Here is a 17,968-nt window from a genome sequence, read left to right on the forward strand (position 1 = left end):
GAGAGAGAGAGAGAGAGAGAGAGAGAGAGAGAGAGAGCGCACACACGTGATAAGAAGTCTATGAATTTGAAAACCCACACAGGGGTGGGGGGTGGAGGGCAGGAGGACCGGTACATGGGAGGGTCTGAAAGAAAGGGAAGTAGGAAATGACATATTACATTAATATCAAAAAAATGTTTTAACTTAAATGATCATTCAACAGCTGTTGTAAAAGGACCTGACTAATTAGCATCAATTTCTAATGAAAGGGAGGCAATACTAGTGATAAACAGATGGACACTGTCCTGCAACAGTAAAGATGGCAAGTGTTAAATCAAGTGCCAACATTATTCTTGCTAAGATCCCGTCTCAAAAAATAATGTCGAAAGCAATCGAGGAAGACACTCCTGTCAACCGCCAGTCTCCATTCACACCCCTCACTGCCCCATTCACATTTACACTACTCAGACATCTGGAGTTACAAAGTTGTCTGGAATCCCAATACAAGGGGAGAAAACGTACCTGTTCATTGTCCCTGGTGTGTGTGCCTGAAGAAATTCTGTCGATGACTTTTTCATTTCCAGTTCTTAACGATGTCTCAACAAGGTACTCCTTGACTTTGCTCTCCAAAACCACATCAGGACGCCACAGTAACTGGTCTTCATTTTCATATGCTGAGAAAGGCAATCCCGTTAACACATCACAAAGAGTGAACACATTAAGAAACGTGCAGACTGTGCCTCCCTTCCTTGACAGAGCTCACTGACTGGGACAGGTAACTAAGCATCGGTGTGAACGCTGAGCAAGTACAGCCCTCCACTGGCATAGAAGAACACAGAACTGTCTACCTTGACTCTCTGGGCCCAATGGTCAGAGAATAAAGGCGTTTTGGAAGCTGGATTTACTGAGGGTTGGAGGGTTCTCTACGTCTAGTCAAGTACGACTGTGAACCCCATATTGGCATCTTACTGTCTGTAATGAAGCTGTAAAAGATCAACCAAAACCCCGTCAAACTCTCTACAATCTCTTTAGAATTTTCTCTTGAATTCCACAAATGACCTTATGAACTTGCTAGAGGCTAAAATCACAAATAAATAAAGCAAAAATAAAAAGCCAAAATATCAAATAGTAACTTGGTGCCTAAGAAAGGCCTATTTTTTCCTTTACAGAGTGCTTTAATCAAAGGTGAATTTTATTTAAAGGAAGAGGCAGATTAATCAAGCCCTATAGAGGCTTTAGAAAGAAGAGCAAACGTAAGAACAACAGTCTGCACAGTCTCTTAAAATGAGCCAGACACTGACGCGTTTGTACCGTCACTACCACAGGTCTGTCCTATGAATGCGCTCTGGCGCCATACTCAAAGCTACGCTTCACACGGGAGTAACACTGACGACCCAAGTACTCACCCCAGGGTCTGGAGTGTAATCCACGCTGTGAGCATGTAACACCTTACATATAACTAATAAAAACCATTCACTGGCAGCAGGACCCAAATGCTCTGAACTATGTAAGATCGGCACTCTCCTTCCCAGTCAGCAGGAAAGTCAGACTGAAGGGGCCATGCAGCATCAAGACGGACATCTCCACAGTAAGAGGCTACCCAGGAGCACTACACAGCACAGGCTTCCCTCAAATATGCGAGCCCCAAGTGCCGGGATGACAGGTATGCCACCAGACCCGGTCAAGGCTCAGGTGTCTTCTTCCGAGAGATTTCCAGAACCAGTTTCTTTAACTGAAATGTTTGGGCTAGTTGCTGGGAACATCCGGAAGGCACACAGTTTTTCTCCTGAATTTGAGGCTAGAAAGACTATTCCCTGAGCTGGGTTTGGCCAGCAGACCTAAGGCTACGTCAGGCCTTGTCTGTGTATGGCATGGAATGAGGGAAGGGCGTGATGCGCTGCAGACCATCAGCTCTTCCTGCTCCCTCTCCATCAGTCAGAAAGCATTTAGGAAAATGGTGCTGCTAGTGGCCGCCAGCTTATGGCCAGGGTCTTAGTCCCTGGGCTTTGAAATGGAGAGTAATGTAACATGGAGGACAAGAGAAAAGCGGAGTCGGAATGGCTTCCAGAGGCGAAGCAACTCATTTGGGCAAAGACCCGGTGTCCAGGGAAACAGTCCATATAATCCCAATACCCTCTGCTGCCCACACTCTCAGGACCAAATACAGCTGGAATCTACTACAAGTGAGAGGAGGCACCACGTGAGTGGTGGACAGCAAAGGAGGACATCGGGGTACATTCAACTTCCTGCTCTTCGGGGGACAGGACAAAAGAATTCCTCCTGGTTTCTTTTTCCGTCCAGAGTTTTTTCTCCACAGATCATGTTTGTAACAACCTCACGACTTCAGGTGAGGAGACTGCCAACTCCTGTGAAGCCTGGACCAAGGTGCTCCTTCTAAAAAGACAAGGCTGTCTCCACAGGGAAGCGCTGTGGGCTGCGGTGGGGCTCCGGGTCACTTCCTTTTGTCTTTTTGAAACAGGCACTTACCATTGTGGCCCACCCTTTAGGGTGCCCCGAAGTCCTGATCTTCCTACACAGGCAGGCCCCACCTGGCCCGGCTTCATGGTCACTTCTGACACATTCTTCCCAAGACAGGCCTAACTACCTGCACTCTGGAAGGCGCTCTGATGATCAGTCTGTCTTTGCATAACTAAGCTGCTGCTGTATCATCAGACTACTAACACAGGCGGGAGATAGCTTGACCTTACCTTTGTCCTCACCACTGTACTCGCCAAGGTAAGGGGGGATTTCCGCCTGATACTGTAAACCAATCATTATTTCCTACAGGAGAGGGCAAAGTAAAAGCAGCATTATTATACAAAGCACTGAAAAACCATCCCAAATCATTAATCTGTTCTCACAAAGTCAAATAAACCTTACCACCTATCAATAAAATGAACAAACTGCTTTAGAAAGTTGTTTCTTTTTTAAGATTTTAGTTGATTTTTAAATATGGTGGGGGGTAGTTGTATGTGCACATGAATGGGGTGCAAGGCCAGAAGACAGTGATGGATTTCCTCGAGTAGGGGTCATAGGTAGTTGTGAACCTCCCAACATGGTCTTCTAGAAGAGCAGTACACACACTTAACTGTTGAGCCATCTATCTGGTCCCATTTCAAACATAATTTTGGAGATTCATTTTATTTTTAACTATGTGTATTTGTGTGTACACACGCATGCATACATGAATGAGCGCAGATGCGCACAGAAGTCAGAGAGTCAAATCCCCTCAACTTGGAGTTACAGGCAGTTGTGAGTCACTAGACCTGGGGCTGGACCTGAACTCCAGTCCTCTGTGAGAGTACATGTTCCTAACTACTAAGCCGTCACACCAGCCCTTACAAATGTTTTAAAGACACTAGTCCAAACGTTCTATTAGACTGTAACGGTAACTCAACCTACCTTTCTCAAGTCTTCAGGTGAGTGACCACTGTCCGTTTCAACATCCTCAATTTCTGACTCCTTGTCTCCATCACAGGTAGTGTTTGCTTAGAGAAAAAAAATGCAAAAAGTTTTTGAAACACCTAAGAGAATGCCATTTATATACTATAAAAACCCATAGAGTAAGTAAGATTCACTAGTTATCATTAAGCCCGCACTGTTTTCACAGCTGGCATCTGTCACAATGACAGAAACCCTGAGAACACTAAGACTTTCAAGTGTACCCTATCATTATTATTCCAGTGCATGGTCGAAAAGACTGGAACTAAGAGGAAGCCAGTGCCACCGCCTGAGCACGCGGGTTTGCTCTCCTGGGACTAACCCAGGACTGCACACAGACAGCTGAGTCCATCAAAGCTGTCCCCACACACACCATGCATGTGTACTCATGTGTACCCAGACATATTAACTACTCCAAGAGCAGCTTTCAGGATAAAGGGGACTGCAATTAAGCACTTTTTCAGTCTAAAGCCCTTTAGTATTACTAATAAACATTAAACACCAAGAACTATAAGGGAAAAAAATAATGAATCACTAAAAACAAAAATACTTTTTGACCACTGGTAAGTTTTCAAAACAGCTAAGCAGGGCCTTCTAATAAGCCCCCCAAAATACAATCTATAACATTTTTGACTGAACTAAGTAAGGTGGGTTACCACAGCAACAGATGAGCTCTGGGAAAGAAAACAGGCAGCTTGTAAAACTAGGTGAGTGAATTTTAACAGCATATGGCTTCGCTCCATCCCAATAATAAAGGCTAAAATCCTATCCCGATTATAACGACATTTTATTTACACTGGATACTGAACACAATATGATGCCCTGAAGCTCGTGGCATCACTGTTAACACAATGGGGGGGGGGGGAACCTCTTACATCGCAAAGGCCGAGGAAAGAAATCCGAAGTTTCATGAGAAGTCACGGACGGTGTCAGATCGTCTGCAGAAGACTGGGTTTCCTCATCATCACCCGACAACAGGTCTTTTGCTATTTCTTCCTGGAAGAAGAGGGAAGAACGCAAGTCAGGAAGAGTGGCCTCTCATCAGTTAGGAGAGATGCCTTTTTGATTTTATAACACACAATCATAAAGAACTATTTCATGTCTTCTTAGTTCTGAGAAATTTGAAATTCTGTAACTTACTTTATGTGCATAAATACTAATAACACTTAATAGTCAGCTATCTACATAATATACTATTTTAAATTTTTAATGACTTATCAAATAAGAATAACAAATGCAATTGTACACTTAAACTACTTGGCTACTTTGTGGGCGTGTGAAGAATTTATTGGAAGGTGCAGACCAATTTTCAGTGGATTTATAACAATCTGTTTAGCACAGCAGTGTGTGTCTACAGTACACAGGAATTTCATGAGCTCAGGAGTCCAGGGCAAGTCTGAGCAATAGAGTTAACTCAAAAAACAATAAAGCAACAACAAAAATGTGACTTCTAAGTGGCTAGCAATTATATTCATTTTTCCAACCTATTTTTAAAAATTTAGAAATATCTCCAAACTCTACTCTTCCAATGCTTTAAAAACTAACCGGTAACACTGTTGAAACCGAAGCACATGAAGTGCACTGGTGGTATACAGCAGGCACCCAATACTGAATGCCTCAAGAGTGTATCAAAGTAACTCACAGGAAGAGGTTCGGAGACGCGGATTCCTCTTCCAGCCTGAAGCCTGACAGGCAAGGAAAACCTCCCATGTGGAACCACAGCTGCATGTTTCTCCTCAGTAAGGAGTGGGCACCCCCACAGCAGCTTGTGAGAGACAGGTCACTATGGCCTTAGCTGCTGTGACCACTGTCACTCCCAGGACCCAGAAACAGAACTCTATGCCTAAGCCAACCTAGTCTGAACGCTTCTGGGAGACTTGTTAACTAATGTTTTCATGTGTTTACAGATCAAAGGTAGTTAAGGCAAAATCCATCAGACACAACGTATAAACAGAAAAATATTGGAGAAGAGTGGAAAAAACTACTACTGTTCAGAAAGTATTAAGATCAAAGCCAAACAATGTTTAAACCAGTCACCAAAATAATAGTAAGCTTATATTTCAGAATTAAAAACTGCTTTAAGCAAAAGCATCTCTAGTGAAGCAGGAGATGTCAGCAATCTTGAAACCTTCTTCTTAAGGCCTGTACTCACTTTGTCTAGAGTCATGTCTGGTAGTTCATCTGCAAGTTCACTTGGGGGGCTGTTGGCACTGGAATTTGTAACCGTCGGAATTGTAGATTCATAGCCGTAGAATGCCAGTAGGTCTTCTAAAGGCATATTTCCTTCCTAGGTGAGCAGGGCACAGAGAGACTCAGCAACGCGCAATCTGAACTGCAGATAAACTCAATGCTCTCAGTTTATACAGCACAGATTTTTCATTGTGTATTGCTGTCGGAAAATACTAAACCTAGTGCTTAATTAGTGTATGAACAAAAGCAAATAGTTCCAATAAATATCGACTGATCGACAGACAACTTCACATCATTTTTGGCTTGTTTCTCAGTCAATTATCCATTCACCACTTGGATTCCTCTTCATGTTAACTGAAGACTTCAAAAGAAACCTTGGCTGAACCAATCTAATGATGTCCAACCACAACTCTCCTTTTATGTCCTCAGTTTTGAGTGGGAACCCCAGAACCCCGCGTCCTACCGACAACACTACACTGATGAAATGCATGCTGTGGCTGCAGTACCGGACCCCACGCCCTGCTTCCCACCGACCCCCGAACTCATCATGCGCTTCTTGAGCAGACTTGCTTTAACTAATACAATGCCTAGGACTACTTACAGCTACCATTCACAAACAACTTCAAAATCAACTTGATAACTTACGAATTGTAAGAGGTTTACCTACATCAATAAGAGATTTCTTCCTAAAGCTTGCTGACTGGTTTAGTTTTCCGGAACTTCAAGACAAACAACTCTGTCACACAGTACACTGTAAGGAGATGCTAATGTGGAGCGTGTCAATAGTGTCCACGGGGAGCACAGAGTGAATCACGCACCGACAACGCCTACAGAGATGCGAGGTGTCTACCACAGCCCAGGGAATGTAGGCTGAAGGTCCCTGAACTCTGGCTTTACCTCCATACATGTGAAACTCAGGTATACCACTGAGCCTGACCGCACAGAGCTCAGACTAAGTCATGTAACACAAGCTAACTCATAAATGTGAAGTCAGCCCTGTGGTGGTATTGTGTTCCCCCGAAATATTGTGCACGCTAATAAACTTATCTGGGGTCAGAGAATGGAACAGCCACAATATTAAACAGAGGATAGGCAGTGGTAGCACACGCCTTTAATCCTAGCATTCCAGAGGCAGAAATCCCTCTGGATCTCTGTGAGTTCAAAGCCACATTAGAAACAGCCAGGCATGGTGACACACACCTTTAATCCCAAGAAATGAGCCTTTAATCCCAGCGAGTGATGGCAGAAAGCAGAAAGATATATAAGGCATGAAGACCAGAAACTAGAAGCTTTTGGCTGGTTAAGCTTTCAGGCTTTGAGCAGCACAGTTCAGCTGAGATTCATTTGGATAAGGACTCAGAGGCTTCCAGTCTGAGGAAACAGGATCAGCTGAGGAACTGGCGAGGCGAGGTAGCTGTGGCTTGTTCTGCTTCTCTGATCTTCCAGCATTCACCCCATTAACTGGCCTCAGGTTTGATCTTATTAATAAGACCTTCTAAGATTCCTGCTACACAGCCCAAATTGAGATGAATGGTCCCAAGGAGAAACCAGCATGGGTTAGTTCTGGCACAACCTAAAGAACCCTGGAAAGGTAACTAGCACACCACGCGGTCTCTCCAGAGCATTCCTATGGCTCATCTCACTCACTAGAGGTGAGTGGTTGCAGTCTTTAAACCACCTGTCAGCAGCATCATAGCTCTGAGACCTCACAGGTGACAGCCCTCGGTACTGGGACACCTGCTGCTGCTCCTCATTCCCTGACGGTCTACTGCATCACTAACGACTTCTAGGTACTCTGCTGAGGGATACTAGACCAGGATATAGAAAATTACAGAAAAATCCTTCTCTGAAGGAATTCAGTGTTATTGAAAGACCGGCTAACCGCCATACAACACAGTGGCTGTGATGCCCAGCTCGGAAACTGGTGCTGAAGCGGAGTACCCAGACACGGGACCTGACCCCAGGAAACAGTATGGAGGACGGATGTCCAGAGGACAGACAGAGGCTGCATCTCAGGGTGTGATCCACCAGGAGTGACAGCGACTGTGTGTCAGGTCACTGTACTCGGTGTTGGTGACACACAGGCTTTGCCTTTTCCCAGCCTGGTCTTGGATTAGGAGACCCAACAATACAGACTGAGCTGCCAACTATGATGAGTGCAAATAAAAGGACCGAAAGACAAAGAGTGAGGCTGGTGTCCATTTTCATTGGTAGCAGAGAAGACACAAAACCATCTCTGGCCGAGTCTCTAAGCATGGGACAGAGTCGTCCAGTGGCAAGCATTCCATCCAAAGGAAAAGACGTACCTGAAAGCTGGTTTCTCACTAAGCTGCGTGGCCCAGCTCAGTGGGATACATGAAAAGGGACTGGAAAGGAGAATGGCAAGAGCAGCAGTGACGATCAAAAGGCTTCATGATGAGGACAGGAACCTGACTGCTGTATTCCAAAGGAATGGGAAGCCACTGGAGGATAATGGAACAGGAGGGCGAGCTCGATGGCCTGCAGCCATCGAAGTCACCTGCAGCCAAGCCTGGCTATCCGAGTTCAACCTGAGACCCACGTGACCGAAGGAGAGAACAGACTCCTACAAACTCTCCTCTGACTGCAACATGTACACAGGCGTGACTACACACACACACACACACACACACACACACACACACACACACACACACACACACACTCTCAGAGAGAGAGAGAGAGAGGCATAAAACATGGTTTTTAAAAGGAGGACTGACATCATTTCTTCTTAAAATACTGGAAAGTTGCACGCAGAAAGCAACTGGAGACATGGAAACCACTTACAGACCCTCGTGTTGAAGAGAAGAGACAGACGTATGCTGCGGTGGAATCAAGCAGGTTATTAAGTGTGGGGGTGAAGGGAGGAGGAGGACTCCCAGATCTCTCCTTGAGCGAGAGGGCGCTTCCTTCAGAGTGACAGGAAAGATCAAGGGGGAAAAGCCTTGTGTTTTGTTTCTTTAAGGAATTCTATTCAAGAATTTCACAGAGGACACAAGTTAAGTTTGAGAGAACTACAAGGCATCCAAGAAGAAAAGTCAAGTTGGCCAGGAGCCTGGAGCGCAGAGAATCCGGCTGGGCTAAAGATATAAATCTGGCATTCATTAGCATCTAGATGATATTTAAAGCCATGGGAGCTGATGAGCTCACCTACAAAAGGCCAGAGAGAAATAAGGGGTCTGTGCCTTAGTCCAAGAACTTGAGAAACAGGAGCTTATATGCAATAGGGTACAGCTACAAATCTTAAAATGGGGTTTTTATTTTAAAAATAGTGTTCCAGACAAAGGAGAATAGGAACCTGAACTAAGGAAAAGAATTATTTATGTACCATGTAAGAGAGGAAAGATTGGTTTTTTTAAAGTTATTTGATAGCAGAATTGAAAGAGATCTCTGAGTCTAAAGAGTGCAAGACCTCCAGCCTGAGAAGTCAGCTAACTTTGGCACCAGTATGACACAGAGTCGCAAAACCAAGGCAGGGGGGGTTAGGATAGCTATGAAGAGATCAAGCCAAAGTGGGGTGTACTTGAGTGAGATCCCACGAAAGGGCAAAGTGAGTGAAAAGACGAGGGCTGAACCCGAGAGAAAGAAGAGCCTGTGGCTAAGAGAGCTGGAAGGGTGTGAGTGGGGGAGACCCAGGAAAGCAGGAGCCTGGGAGGGAGTGAAGAAGCAATGCTGAGAGACCAAGGTGTTCACTGTGGTCAAACAGCAAAGAGAAATCAATTGAGAAAAAGAATTCTGACAGGCAAGAACTTGGCTTCCAGGAATCACTGGTGACTTCCACGAGATGGAAAAGGCCAAGCCAAGGGCTGACTGGGAGAGGAGATGCACAAAGATGCTATGCTGTGACACTTGACTAAAAGGGAGAGTGACCAAGAGGGTCACGAGATAATTTCTTCCAAATGTGAGAAACCTACGAGCAGAGTTGTGCCACGACATATATTTTAAAAGAAGACAACCAAGCATAGCGGTGCACACCTACAGTACCAGCACTTGAGACTGACCCCAGACGTGAAGGCAGCCTGGCCTCCACAGGAGATCCGATCTCAAACAACACCTCTTAGTAGAATAAACCGAGGGCAAAGGGATGGCTATACAGATTAGTGTGAGATAAGGCATATACTTCCAGGATGGGCAGGGTGAAAAGAACAGAAAAATCAGAGGCAGGGAGGAGGCAAGAAGTTCTTGGTTCTTCATAATAAAGATGCAAATGTTGCAGGGTGAGAGCTCTGGATTCAATACCGCTCAAAGGGAGTCCAGTTTCGGACGCATTTCTTGAATGAACTTTCTATGAGAACCTAGTAATGAAGTGTTGCTATGCATTCCCCGAAAAGCCGAATTACTGAATCTCGAGGTCTCTGAGGACCTGCGATAGCGAGCCCAGCCTACAAATTTGATCCAAACATGCTAACGACAGGATTTTCTCCCCTTTTCTTGGGCCTTTTGTTGAGTTTCTTTAATTTTAAGAGCACAGGTAAGTTTGCAGCCATATCTGTACTGAACTGCTCTATAATGGTTAGTCTGTATTAGGACAGTAGAACAGACACTTTAGAGTCACAGGGCATGCTAACTGCTCATCATTCCCTTGGGTTTATAACCACCTAACCCCTTACATCTCTAGTTCCCTATCTGTAAAAAAACAAAAGACCATTAATTTAATCTGATGATCATGTTAGAATTAGGATGCACCTACTACCATGTTTACTTTGCTATTTCTTCAGCAACGGGACATGTTACAGTCAAGAACGGGGAACCAACAGCTGGCACCCATCTGACAGGCCGGGGGCATTGCTGGGCAGGTGAACTAAGACTGTGTAATGCAGATCCAGCTCAGTATCCAATCCTGGAGACCTTGCCAAACAATACATAGAGAATCTTTAAATGGTTTTTTTAAAAAATCACACAAAGTCTAGTGGAAAATATGCTTTTTTTAAAGTTTCTTATTTAAACTTCTGAATTTTTAGGAAATTTTAAACATTAAGGGAGAATCTACATGTTAACAAAATCAGGAATGATAATAACCTTTTAAAGGAGCTAAATCCAAATTTAGAACTACTAACTTAAAATCCTGGAAAGCAGTTAGATGGAAAATCAAACTTTCTGAAGCTGTGATAAAGCCTTGATAAAGCTGTGATAAAACTAAACTAGTCACAACTCAACTCCAGCCACAGTCTCCACTTACAAAGAGCCACGGAAGGAAAACTGATTTTGCCTCACTTTCTTTCTTTCCATGTCACATGACCAAACTGTGTAAGCACTAAAATGCATTCATAGTCAACAATCTAATTACTGTAAAAATAAAACTTAGGTGTAATTTTTGAAAATGAACATTAATACCCTATCCCTAAAACTGTCAAAATATACCAATGCCTAAACTGTGGTTTCAGTAAGAAAGATCAATACAGTATCTTAAATTATATAAAAATATAAAATTTCATCCACAAGCTTAAGGAGCTTTATTCTTTATCTTTATATCTGTTTCTTTTATTCTTTTCATGTTTCATTAAATAGCAATAAAGAACAGAGATAGCTGCGCTTTCCTGCAGAAAGACCACCAATCAGAGTAGTAGGAACTCAGAGCGTCTCTCATCCACTACACAATGAAAGAAAAATCAGCCTTCTGAATGGAGACACAGCTCGAGTCTTCAAAAAATTTAAGATCATTATACTCTGCCAAGAAGCAGAACCATCTAAATAGAGACACTGATACACTTTAGAGACTACAAAAGCATACATTTTCTAAATGTACAGAGATGGGTATCAAAAAAAAAAAAGAAAAGATGTAATTACCAGCACGTATTAAAAAAGGAAAAGCACAGAAAGGACTACATATTTTAAGTCAGTAAGTCTTTCTTATTATTGATTTGTTCTTGTTTTTTTTTTTTTTAATTTTTTTCTTTTTCTTTTTTAGTTCAGGCTGACCTTAAATTCATGATCCTCCTGCCTCTACCTCCTAAATTCTAGGAATACAGATAGGCATAGCCACCACTTCTGTCTTGGATGTACTTTTTAAATTAATAAACCCAATTATAATCACACTGGATTAATTAACCATGTGAACGAAGATGCTTCGAAAACCTCAGGTTTCCTGGAACAAGCTTGGAAGTCTCGGCCCTGAAGACTGTCTCCCTGTATGTTAACAGGAAGGAATGACTAGGGCGCACAGCCCTGCCTCACAAAGACAGCGAAGAAGCCACATGTTTGCACAAGAGGATGGAAACCCGGGCGATTAGTATTATTCTCTACTATTCCTCAAGGCTTTTGTTACTGTGAGCCTATTAGAAACTTTCAAATGATGTTAATTTACAGAGAGTTTAATCCTACAGCCTTCCAAGGTGACCTATGGAAGGAAGCCCTTCCTGCAGCCCTAGTAAGTGAAGGCTTAAACACTGTCCATTTGAATTCAATTGAAGTTGTGAGCTACCCTCAATCCAGCCAAGTTTTTAAAAGATGACTGGAGGGTAAAGACGGGATATTAGCAATTTCCATTTGAAAGTCCAGTAAAACTTGTTCAGTGTCTAGCAGCCTCCTACCAATTATAAGTTATTTGAAGGAAGAGATTTTTCCCTCTTCTACTACAGAACTAAGTTTAACTCAAGTTTGGCCCTCATTGTTCTGAGATAAGCTGAAAATCAGGCTAACAGATAAATAACGAAATGAAAATGTTCTGACTAGGCTACTCTCAAAATAATGAGGAAGTCAGGAATATTTCATTGTTAGGTTGAAAAGGAAAATGATGCATACGATATTTTTATTTCAGAAAGATTCTGAAAGAATTTACAGTAAGACTTCAAAGTCTTTACCGAAGTTTGTGTTCTCTAACGCCAAAGTAAAGCCATTACCTTTTCCAAGTCTTCAATTTCAGAACTGAAGTTTTGACCCTCCTCCATCATTTCCTCTTCTTCAAGAGTTCTTTCGTCGTCATAGTCATGGACCAACATCTCAGCAGTGGGGTCAAAGTCATGGTCCTCAGAAGACAGAGACCCAACTGGAATGGAACACATTGCATCACTCTACACATCCACAAGGTCATTTACAAGAAAAAGTAGGAATGCCTGCTGTTCTTCCAGTTGATATTATACATGATTTTAAAATGAATTTATATAACTTTATTGTAAATAAGACTTGTCTGAAAAGATCTAAACAGCAGAAAAAAGTAAGATTTAAAAATTTTACTGCATCAACTTGAAAAAACCTAGAATAGTAACAAAATGATTTCAATGGCATGGTCCGAAGAGAAAATCGGTCAAACTTTTTATTAGTCAAATTCATTTGCTTAATACAGCAAGGGCTGGGCACAGAGCAAAGTGGAAGAATGGCCGCATCCAATTCCAGGGGTCCTGGGTTCAATACCCAGTGTGGCCAAAACACACAATCAAAACCAACAAACAAAATGGCAAACTGGTTGAAGAATTAAGTTCCTGGGAATGGGAGACTCCCCAAGAATCTGCCAGCAAACTGAAGCTAACATTTCAAATAGACCATATATTTTACATTAGTTCTAACCCTTAACAAAGACACAAAACTCAACAGAAAATTTTAAACAAATACAACTTTCTATGAAGCAGCTATATAACAATTAAGTTTTTTTTTTTTTTTTTTTTGGTTTTTCAAGACAGGGTTTCTCTGCGTAGCTTTGCGCCTTTCCTGGAACTCACTCTGTAGCCCAGGCTGGCCTCGAACTCACAGAGATCCACCTGGCTCTGCCTCCCGAGTGCTGGGATTAAAGGCGTGCGCCACCACCGCCCGGCTAAGTTTTTTTAAAGCACAGAATCATTTTATTCACATATTGAGAGTATTTCAAACTCCCCAGAATTAATCAGACAGACATCAAAATGCAAGCCCATGCTTTGGATTCCTAAAAAATGTTTAGGACTATGTGAAAGTAACACAGAAAATCCTATCTGAAGGTTTTGGAAGACATCCTACTGCAAGTTGCTATTGTCAATACAAACTTGTCTATAACTGTATTATTTTTTAATATAAAATCAACAGGTTACGCCGGGCGGCGGTGGCGCACGCCTTTAATCCCAGCACTCGGGAGGCAGAGCCAGGCGGATCTCTGTGAGTTCGAGGCCAGCCTGGGCTACCGAGTGAGTTCCAGGAAAGGCGCAAAACTACACAGAGAAACCCTGTCTCAAAAAACCAAAAAAAAAAAAAAAAAAAAAAAAAAAAAAAATCAACAGGTTACAATAAATAAATAAATGAATGAATGAATGAATGAAAGAAATTTCCTGTTCCAAAAGAAACAAGATTTATGAAAAGCAGTATTTTCTCCATTTGTTTTGCTCTAGTATTGAATACAATTAGACCAGTGAAGTTCAGAGCATGGAAAGAAAGTAACACTGAAATCTAGGGGTATGGTCAGAGGTGGATCGAAGAATATTAAACACAGCTTGCTCTATTTTTAAGCAAGCTTTTACTATTTTAAAATTTCAAATATTTAAGGGCCATGTGAGATCATTACCAAAACAGTGAACTAGGCCAAAATGTTTTCATGACAGAGAGGCTCCAGCTACAGTTCCATGTCCGAGTTCAGAGACTTCTAATCATCAGCACCCTCCTATACACACAAATAATATAAATTCCCATGAGACTTTATTTGCCAGGAGGTTTCTGTAATTTCTTTAAAGCTTAAAAAAGATATATGCCCATTTCGTTGAAGTAGATATGGTGTAACAAAGAGAAAGATGAATATTTACTAACTAGCTCAAGCCAGAACACCCATCATTACAAATTTTCTTTCCCAAGAAACATCTGTGGTATGCCAAAGTGTCAGGGATGAAACAAAGCGCTCTGAAGGTGCCCTCCCCAAGGCACGCCATTCAAAATCTCTGGGTCTAGCTTGAGGTTTTCATCTGAGGGCTAATGGAATCTGCCAGCTCTAAAATTCTCTCCAAATATTGGCTAATTCATTAAAAATATGGTGTAAGTGTCTGTTTAGCTATCAAAGCCACAATGCCTTTGAATTTTTATTTAAATTGCAACTTCTTAAATTCAGACAATAACAAAAAATGGAAAGACTACATTATCAACCTGATGCTTCAAATCAAGTGCATGAATAGTCCTTCCCTGAACTTATAACAAAAGCTGCTTGTCTCAAAATTAGGAAAAATTGTAAAAACACTTCTTGGACAGATACAGATAACAAGTTTGAAAACAATCACAAACTCCTTTCATCTTGTGTTGATCAATTTTATTGCCTTAAAAGATAACCAAGAAAGTCTGTGAAAGTTACCTAAACACAAAAACTAAGACTGCAAGCCAAGCGGCTTGTTCCCTCCGAAGCAGCATGGAAAGAAAGTCTTGGGGGAGCTGGGGATGATGGAAGTCCCTATCCAGAAAAGAAGAAAGAAAGAGCTAACACTCCGTTCCTAACTGAGAGACTCTCTGCAAAATCGTTCCAATCACCTCCGAGTAAAATAAAGGTATAGATTCTTCCAGAGGCACTTTTCTGGAGCCTACCAGATCAAACACGGGAGCTAGAAAGAGGATGAGAAACTAAAACATTTTAGCAGCTGGGAAAAGATGCCACAAGCTCCCTTCCTCTGTAGGTCTACCTCTGCAGATTCCGGGGGCTGCTCCTTTTATCTGATCCCTGTAGTGGCCTCTGACTTCTGCACTAGATACGTTAGGATGGTCCAGGCTCAAAATAACTACATCAAACACTTTTCTGTGCCAAACAAGGAAAATGTGTGTTGCTTTTCTTCTTTTATTATTATGGGAGCTTTATCTAACTCAATTTTCAACTTAAATACATTACAGCCATTTCTCGAAGGACAAAGTAAAGGAAAATGTTAAAGTTAGTTAAAGTAAGTAATCTAAGTTGCCCCAAGTCCTGACAAACTAAACTGTTAACATTTGAGGAAAGTGGATTTGGGATTCACTATTTCCAGCTTGGAGGAAAAAAGTTATGTGGGAATAATAGACACATTACTTTAAAAGAAAAAAGTCTGTCTGCAGCTTTGTAATAAGGCTTTTGGGGTATTTCTTTTTCCAACCTGTACAGAGAATAACCGTATAACTATTTCTTCTTCTAACGCCGTAATTTCCAAATGCACATGGGAGCTCTTTAAGATCCAAACGATGAAAAACTCGCAGGATGAATTTCGGTGTGAGCTAGATCCTTTTGGCAACAGATCTTTGAGCCTCCCAATTCCCTCAGGGGACACACACCCCCGCCCCCCGGAAGAGGTAAGAAAATTGAACAAACCTGGGCTCGAACTTCCAAAAGAAGCCTGGGGGAGAGAGAGAGAGAGAACAGAAAACTGTGAGGTTGAATCGCGTAGCAAGGCAAGGAGGCAGGCAGCACAGGCAACAGGGCGCAGAGGGGGCGGAGCCGAGCGCTCCCAGGCAGCTGCCAAAAAGTGCAAGACGCAGCTTCGCTCCAATCGCTCCCGGCCCCTTTCGGGCCCCCTCTTGGCTGCCTCGCCTTCCTCCCCAAGTCCCCAGTGTACAAACTCGCAGACACGGGACGACGAGGAAGGCTGGAGTTGAAAACAGGCAACTCCCAGCCACCGTTTGGAGCTCGGCAAGTTACAAAGCCGAGAAGCCGAAGCCAGGGCAGAGCTGGTCGGTTCGCAGCATCAGTCCTTCATCCCGGGCATCTCGGGAGTCGTCCGTCCCCGTGCCCCCCAAACACAGCTCACCCTGCTCTCCGCTGGCCCCAGGGCAAGTCCTCGATACGCAACCCCTTTTTCCCCCCAGAAGGGTCTCACCGTCTGAGACCCAGCCTGCCCTTTGGGGCGCCGCGGGTGCCCCAACTCCAGGGTTTGTCCACTGCCCCAAGCGTAGGCCTGCTAGACCCGGACGCTGGTCCCCAGCCCTGAGCGGGAGCCCCCTCCACCTTACGGGGGGCCAGAGTCACCGCCCCTGGGTCCGGGATGAGCCGGTTCCTCCCCGGGTGAGCGGTCAATCTCCGGCCCGCCCGGTCGGCTCCGGCTTTGCTCGCTCCTGCCCAGCCGCGGGGGCTCCCGTGTCACTCCGCCCCCTCCCCCAGCTCCCCGTCCCGGGGGAGAGAGAGAGCCCGGTGGGCTCGGCTCGCCCCGCCATCCCCGTCCGGCCCGGGGCGTGGGGGGGTGGGGGGGAAGGGGGCTCCCGGGCCGCTCGGCCGGCGAGGGCGTCGAGGTGTGGGTCGGTCCCTGCGCCCGGGGACGCCGCACCCCCTTAGGTTTCGGGGCAGGGAGTCCCGCTCCGTTCCCGCTGGCCTCGGAGCCCCGGCCGGGAGGGGCGGCGGGGCGGCCGGAGAGCCGAGGGCCGGGCCGGCTCACTCCGGCGGGGCAGTGGCGCAGCCCGCTCTCGGCGCTGCGATCCCGTCGCCGACGGAGGATCGGCCGCTCTCCACCCACCCTGACCCGGAGAAGGCGCCGAGCGAGCGAACGGCGGCCCGCGTCAGCCGCCCCGGCCCCGGCCGGAGCCTCCCCGGCCGAGGCTCGCCGCCGCCGCCCGGCCGCCGCCGCCCGGCCCGGCTTGGGGTCGGAGCCGCCGCGGCCTAGTCCCGAAGGGAGACCGCTCCCGCGCCCGCTCCCGCCCCCCCCCGGCAGCCCCGCCGCGCCTCGCCGCCGCCCGCGCTCCCCCGCCGCCGCCGCGCCGCCTTCCGAGGACCCGCGGGAGGAGCCCGGGGTCTCCGGCCGGCTGCGGGGCTTCGGAGGGACCGCCCGGCTCCCGCTCCGGCGCGGCCGCCGCTGCCCGGTTTCTCCGCTCACCTCCGCCATATTGGTACCTTTAGGGCGAACGAGCAGCGCCGAGCCCAGTCCCCGGATGGGGCGCCTGAGCCAATCGCAGCCGCCGCCGCCGCTGCCGCCGCCGCCGCCGCCGCGGCCCGCCAGGCACCCGCCCGGAGGCAGAGGCGGCTCGGCCCCTTATAGGGCAGGCCGGCCCCGCGACGCCCCCGGCCCCCGCTCGCTCGCACACCCACGCCGTCCGGCGCTCCCGCGGCCGCCGCTCCTGCACGCGCCCGCTCGCCCGCCCGCCCGCCCGCCCCGCGCGCCCACGGCGCTCTGCCTTGGCTGGAGTAAAGTTCCAGGCGAACTGCGGGCGGGCGGGCGGGTGCAGGGACCGGCCGGTGCCGTGGAGGGCCCGGAGCAGGGGGCGCCGTGGTGGTGGCGGTGGCGGTGGTGGTGGTGGTGGCGGTGGGGACTTTGGAGGAGGACTCGACGGACTCCCCACCCCCGCCCCCGAAGTGAGCAAGAGTAACGCGATGGGAAGTGAAGCAAGTGGCGGATGCTGGACCCGGCAGAGGGAGGGGACCCGACGACCAGGCACCTGCAGGAATGGGATGCGCATCGGCGTCCCCGGGGCGTGGAGAGGGAACTGTGGCCGTAGACATTTGCCAGACGGGCTC

General features: G+C 46.0%; 1 protein-coding gene across 2 annotated transcripts in view; it reads right to left on the reverse strand.

Annotated features, from left to right (window-relative positions):
* Mier3 (MIER family member 3) overlaps positions 1–17,517 on the reverse strand; it is a 28,372-nt gene extending 10,855 nt beyond the window's left edge. The window contains exons 1-8 of one of the 2 annotated variants that reach the window (XM_028884403.2): positions 17,331–17,517; positions 15,839–15,863; positions 12,468–12,613; positions 5,573–5,707; positions 4,296–4,416; positions 3,382–3,467; positions 2,688–2,760; positions 502–653 (exon numbers count right to left, since the gene is read on the reverse strand). In XM_028884403.2, coding sequence (XP_028740236.1) covers positions 502–653; positions 2,688–2,760; positions 3,382–3,467; positions 4,296–4,416; positions 5,573–5,707; positions 12,468–12,613; positions 15,839–15,863; positions 17,331–17,339 — 747 coding nt within the window. In that variant the 5' untranslated portion in view covers positions 17,340–17,517. The remainder of the gene's footprint in view (positions 1–501; positions 654–2,687; positions 2,761–3,381; positions 3,468–4,295; positions 4,417–5,572; positions 5,708–12,467; positions 12,614–15,838; positions 15,864–17,330) is intronic. The other variant, XM_028884412.2, reaches the window with a different exon arrangement.
* Positions 17,518–17,968: the final 451 nt, after the last annotated feature.

The sequence above is a fragment of the Peromyscus leucopus genome, chromosome 11 (assembly GCF_004664715.2).
Source record: "Peromyscus leucopus breed LL Stock chromosome 11, UCI_PerLeu_2.1, whole genome shotgun sequence".
NCBI lineage: Eukaryota > Metazoa > Chordata > Mammalia > Rodentia > Cricetidae > Peromyscus > Peromyscus leucopus.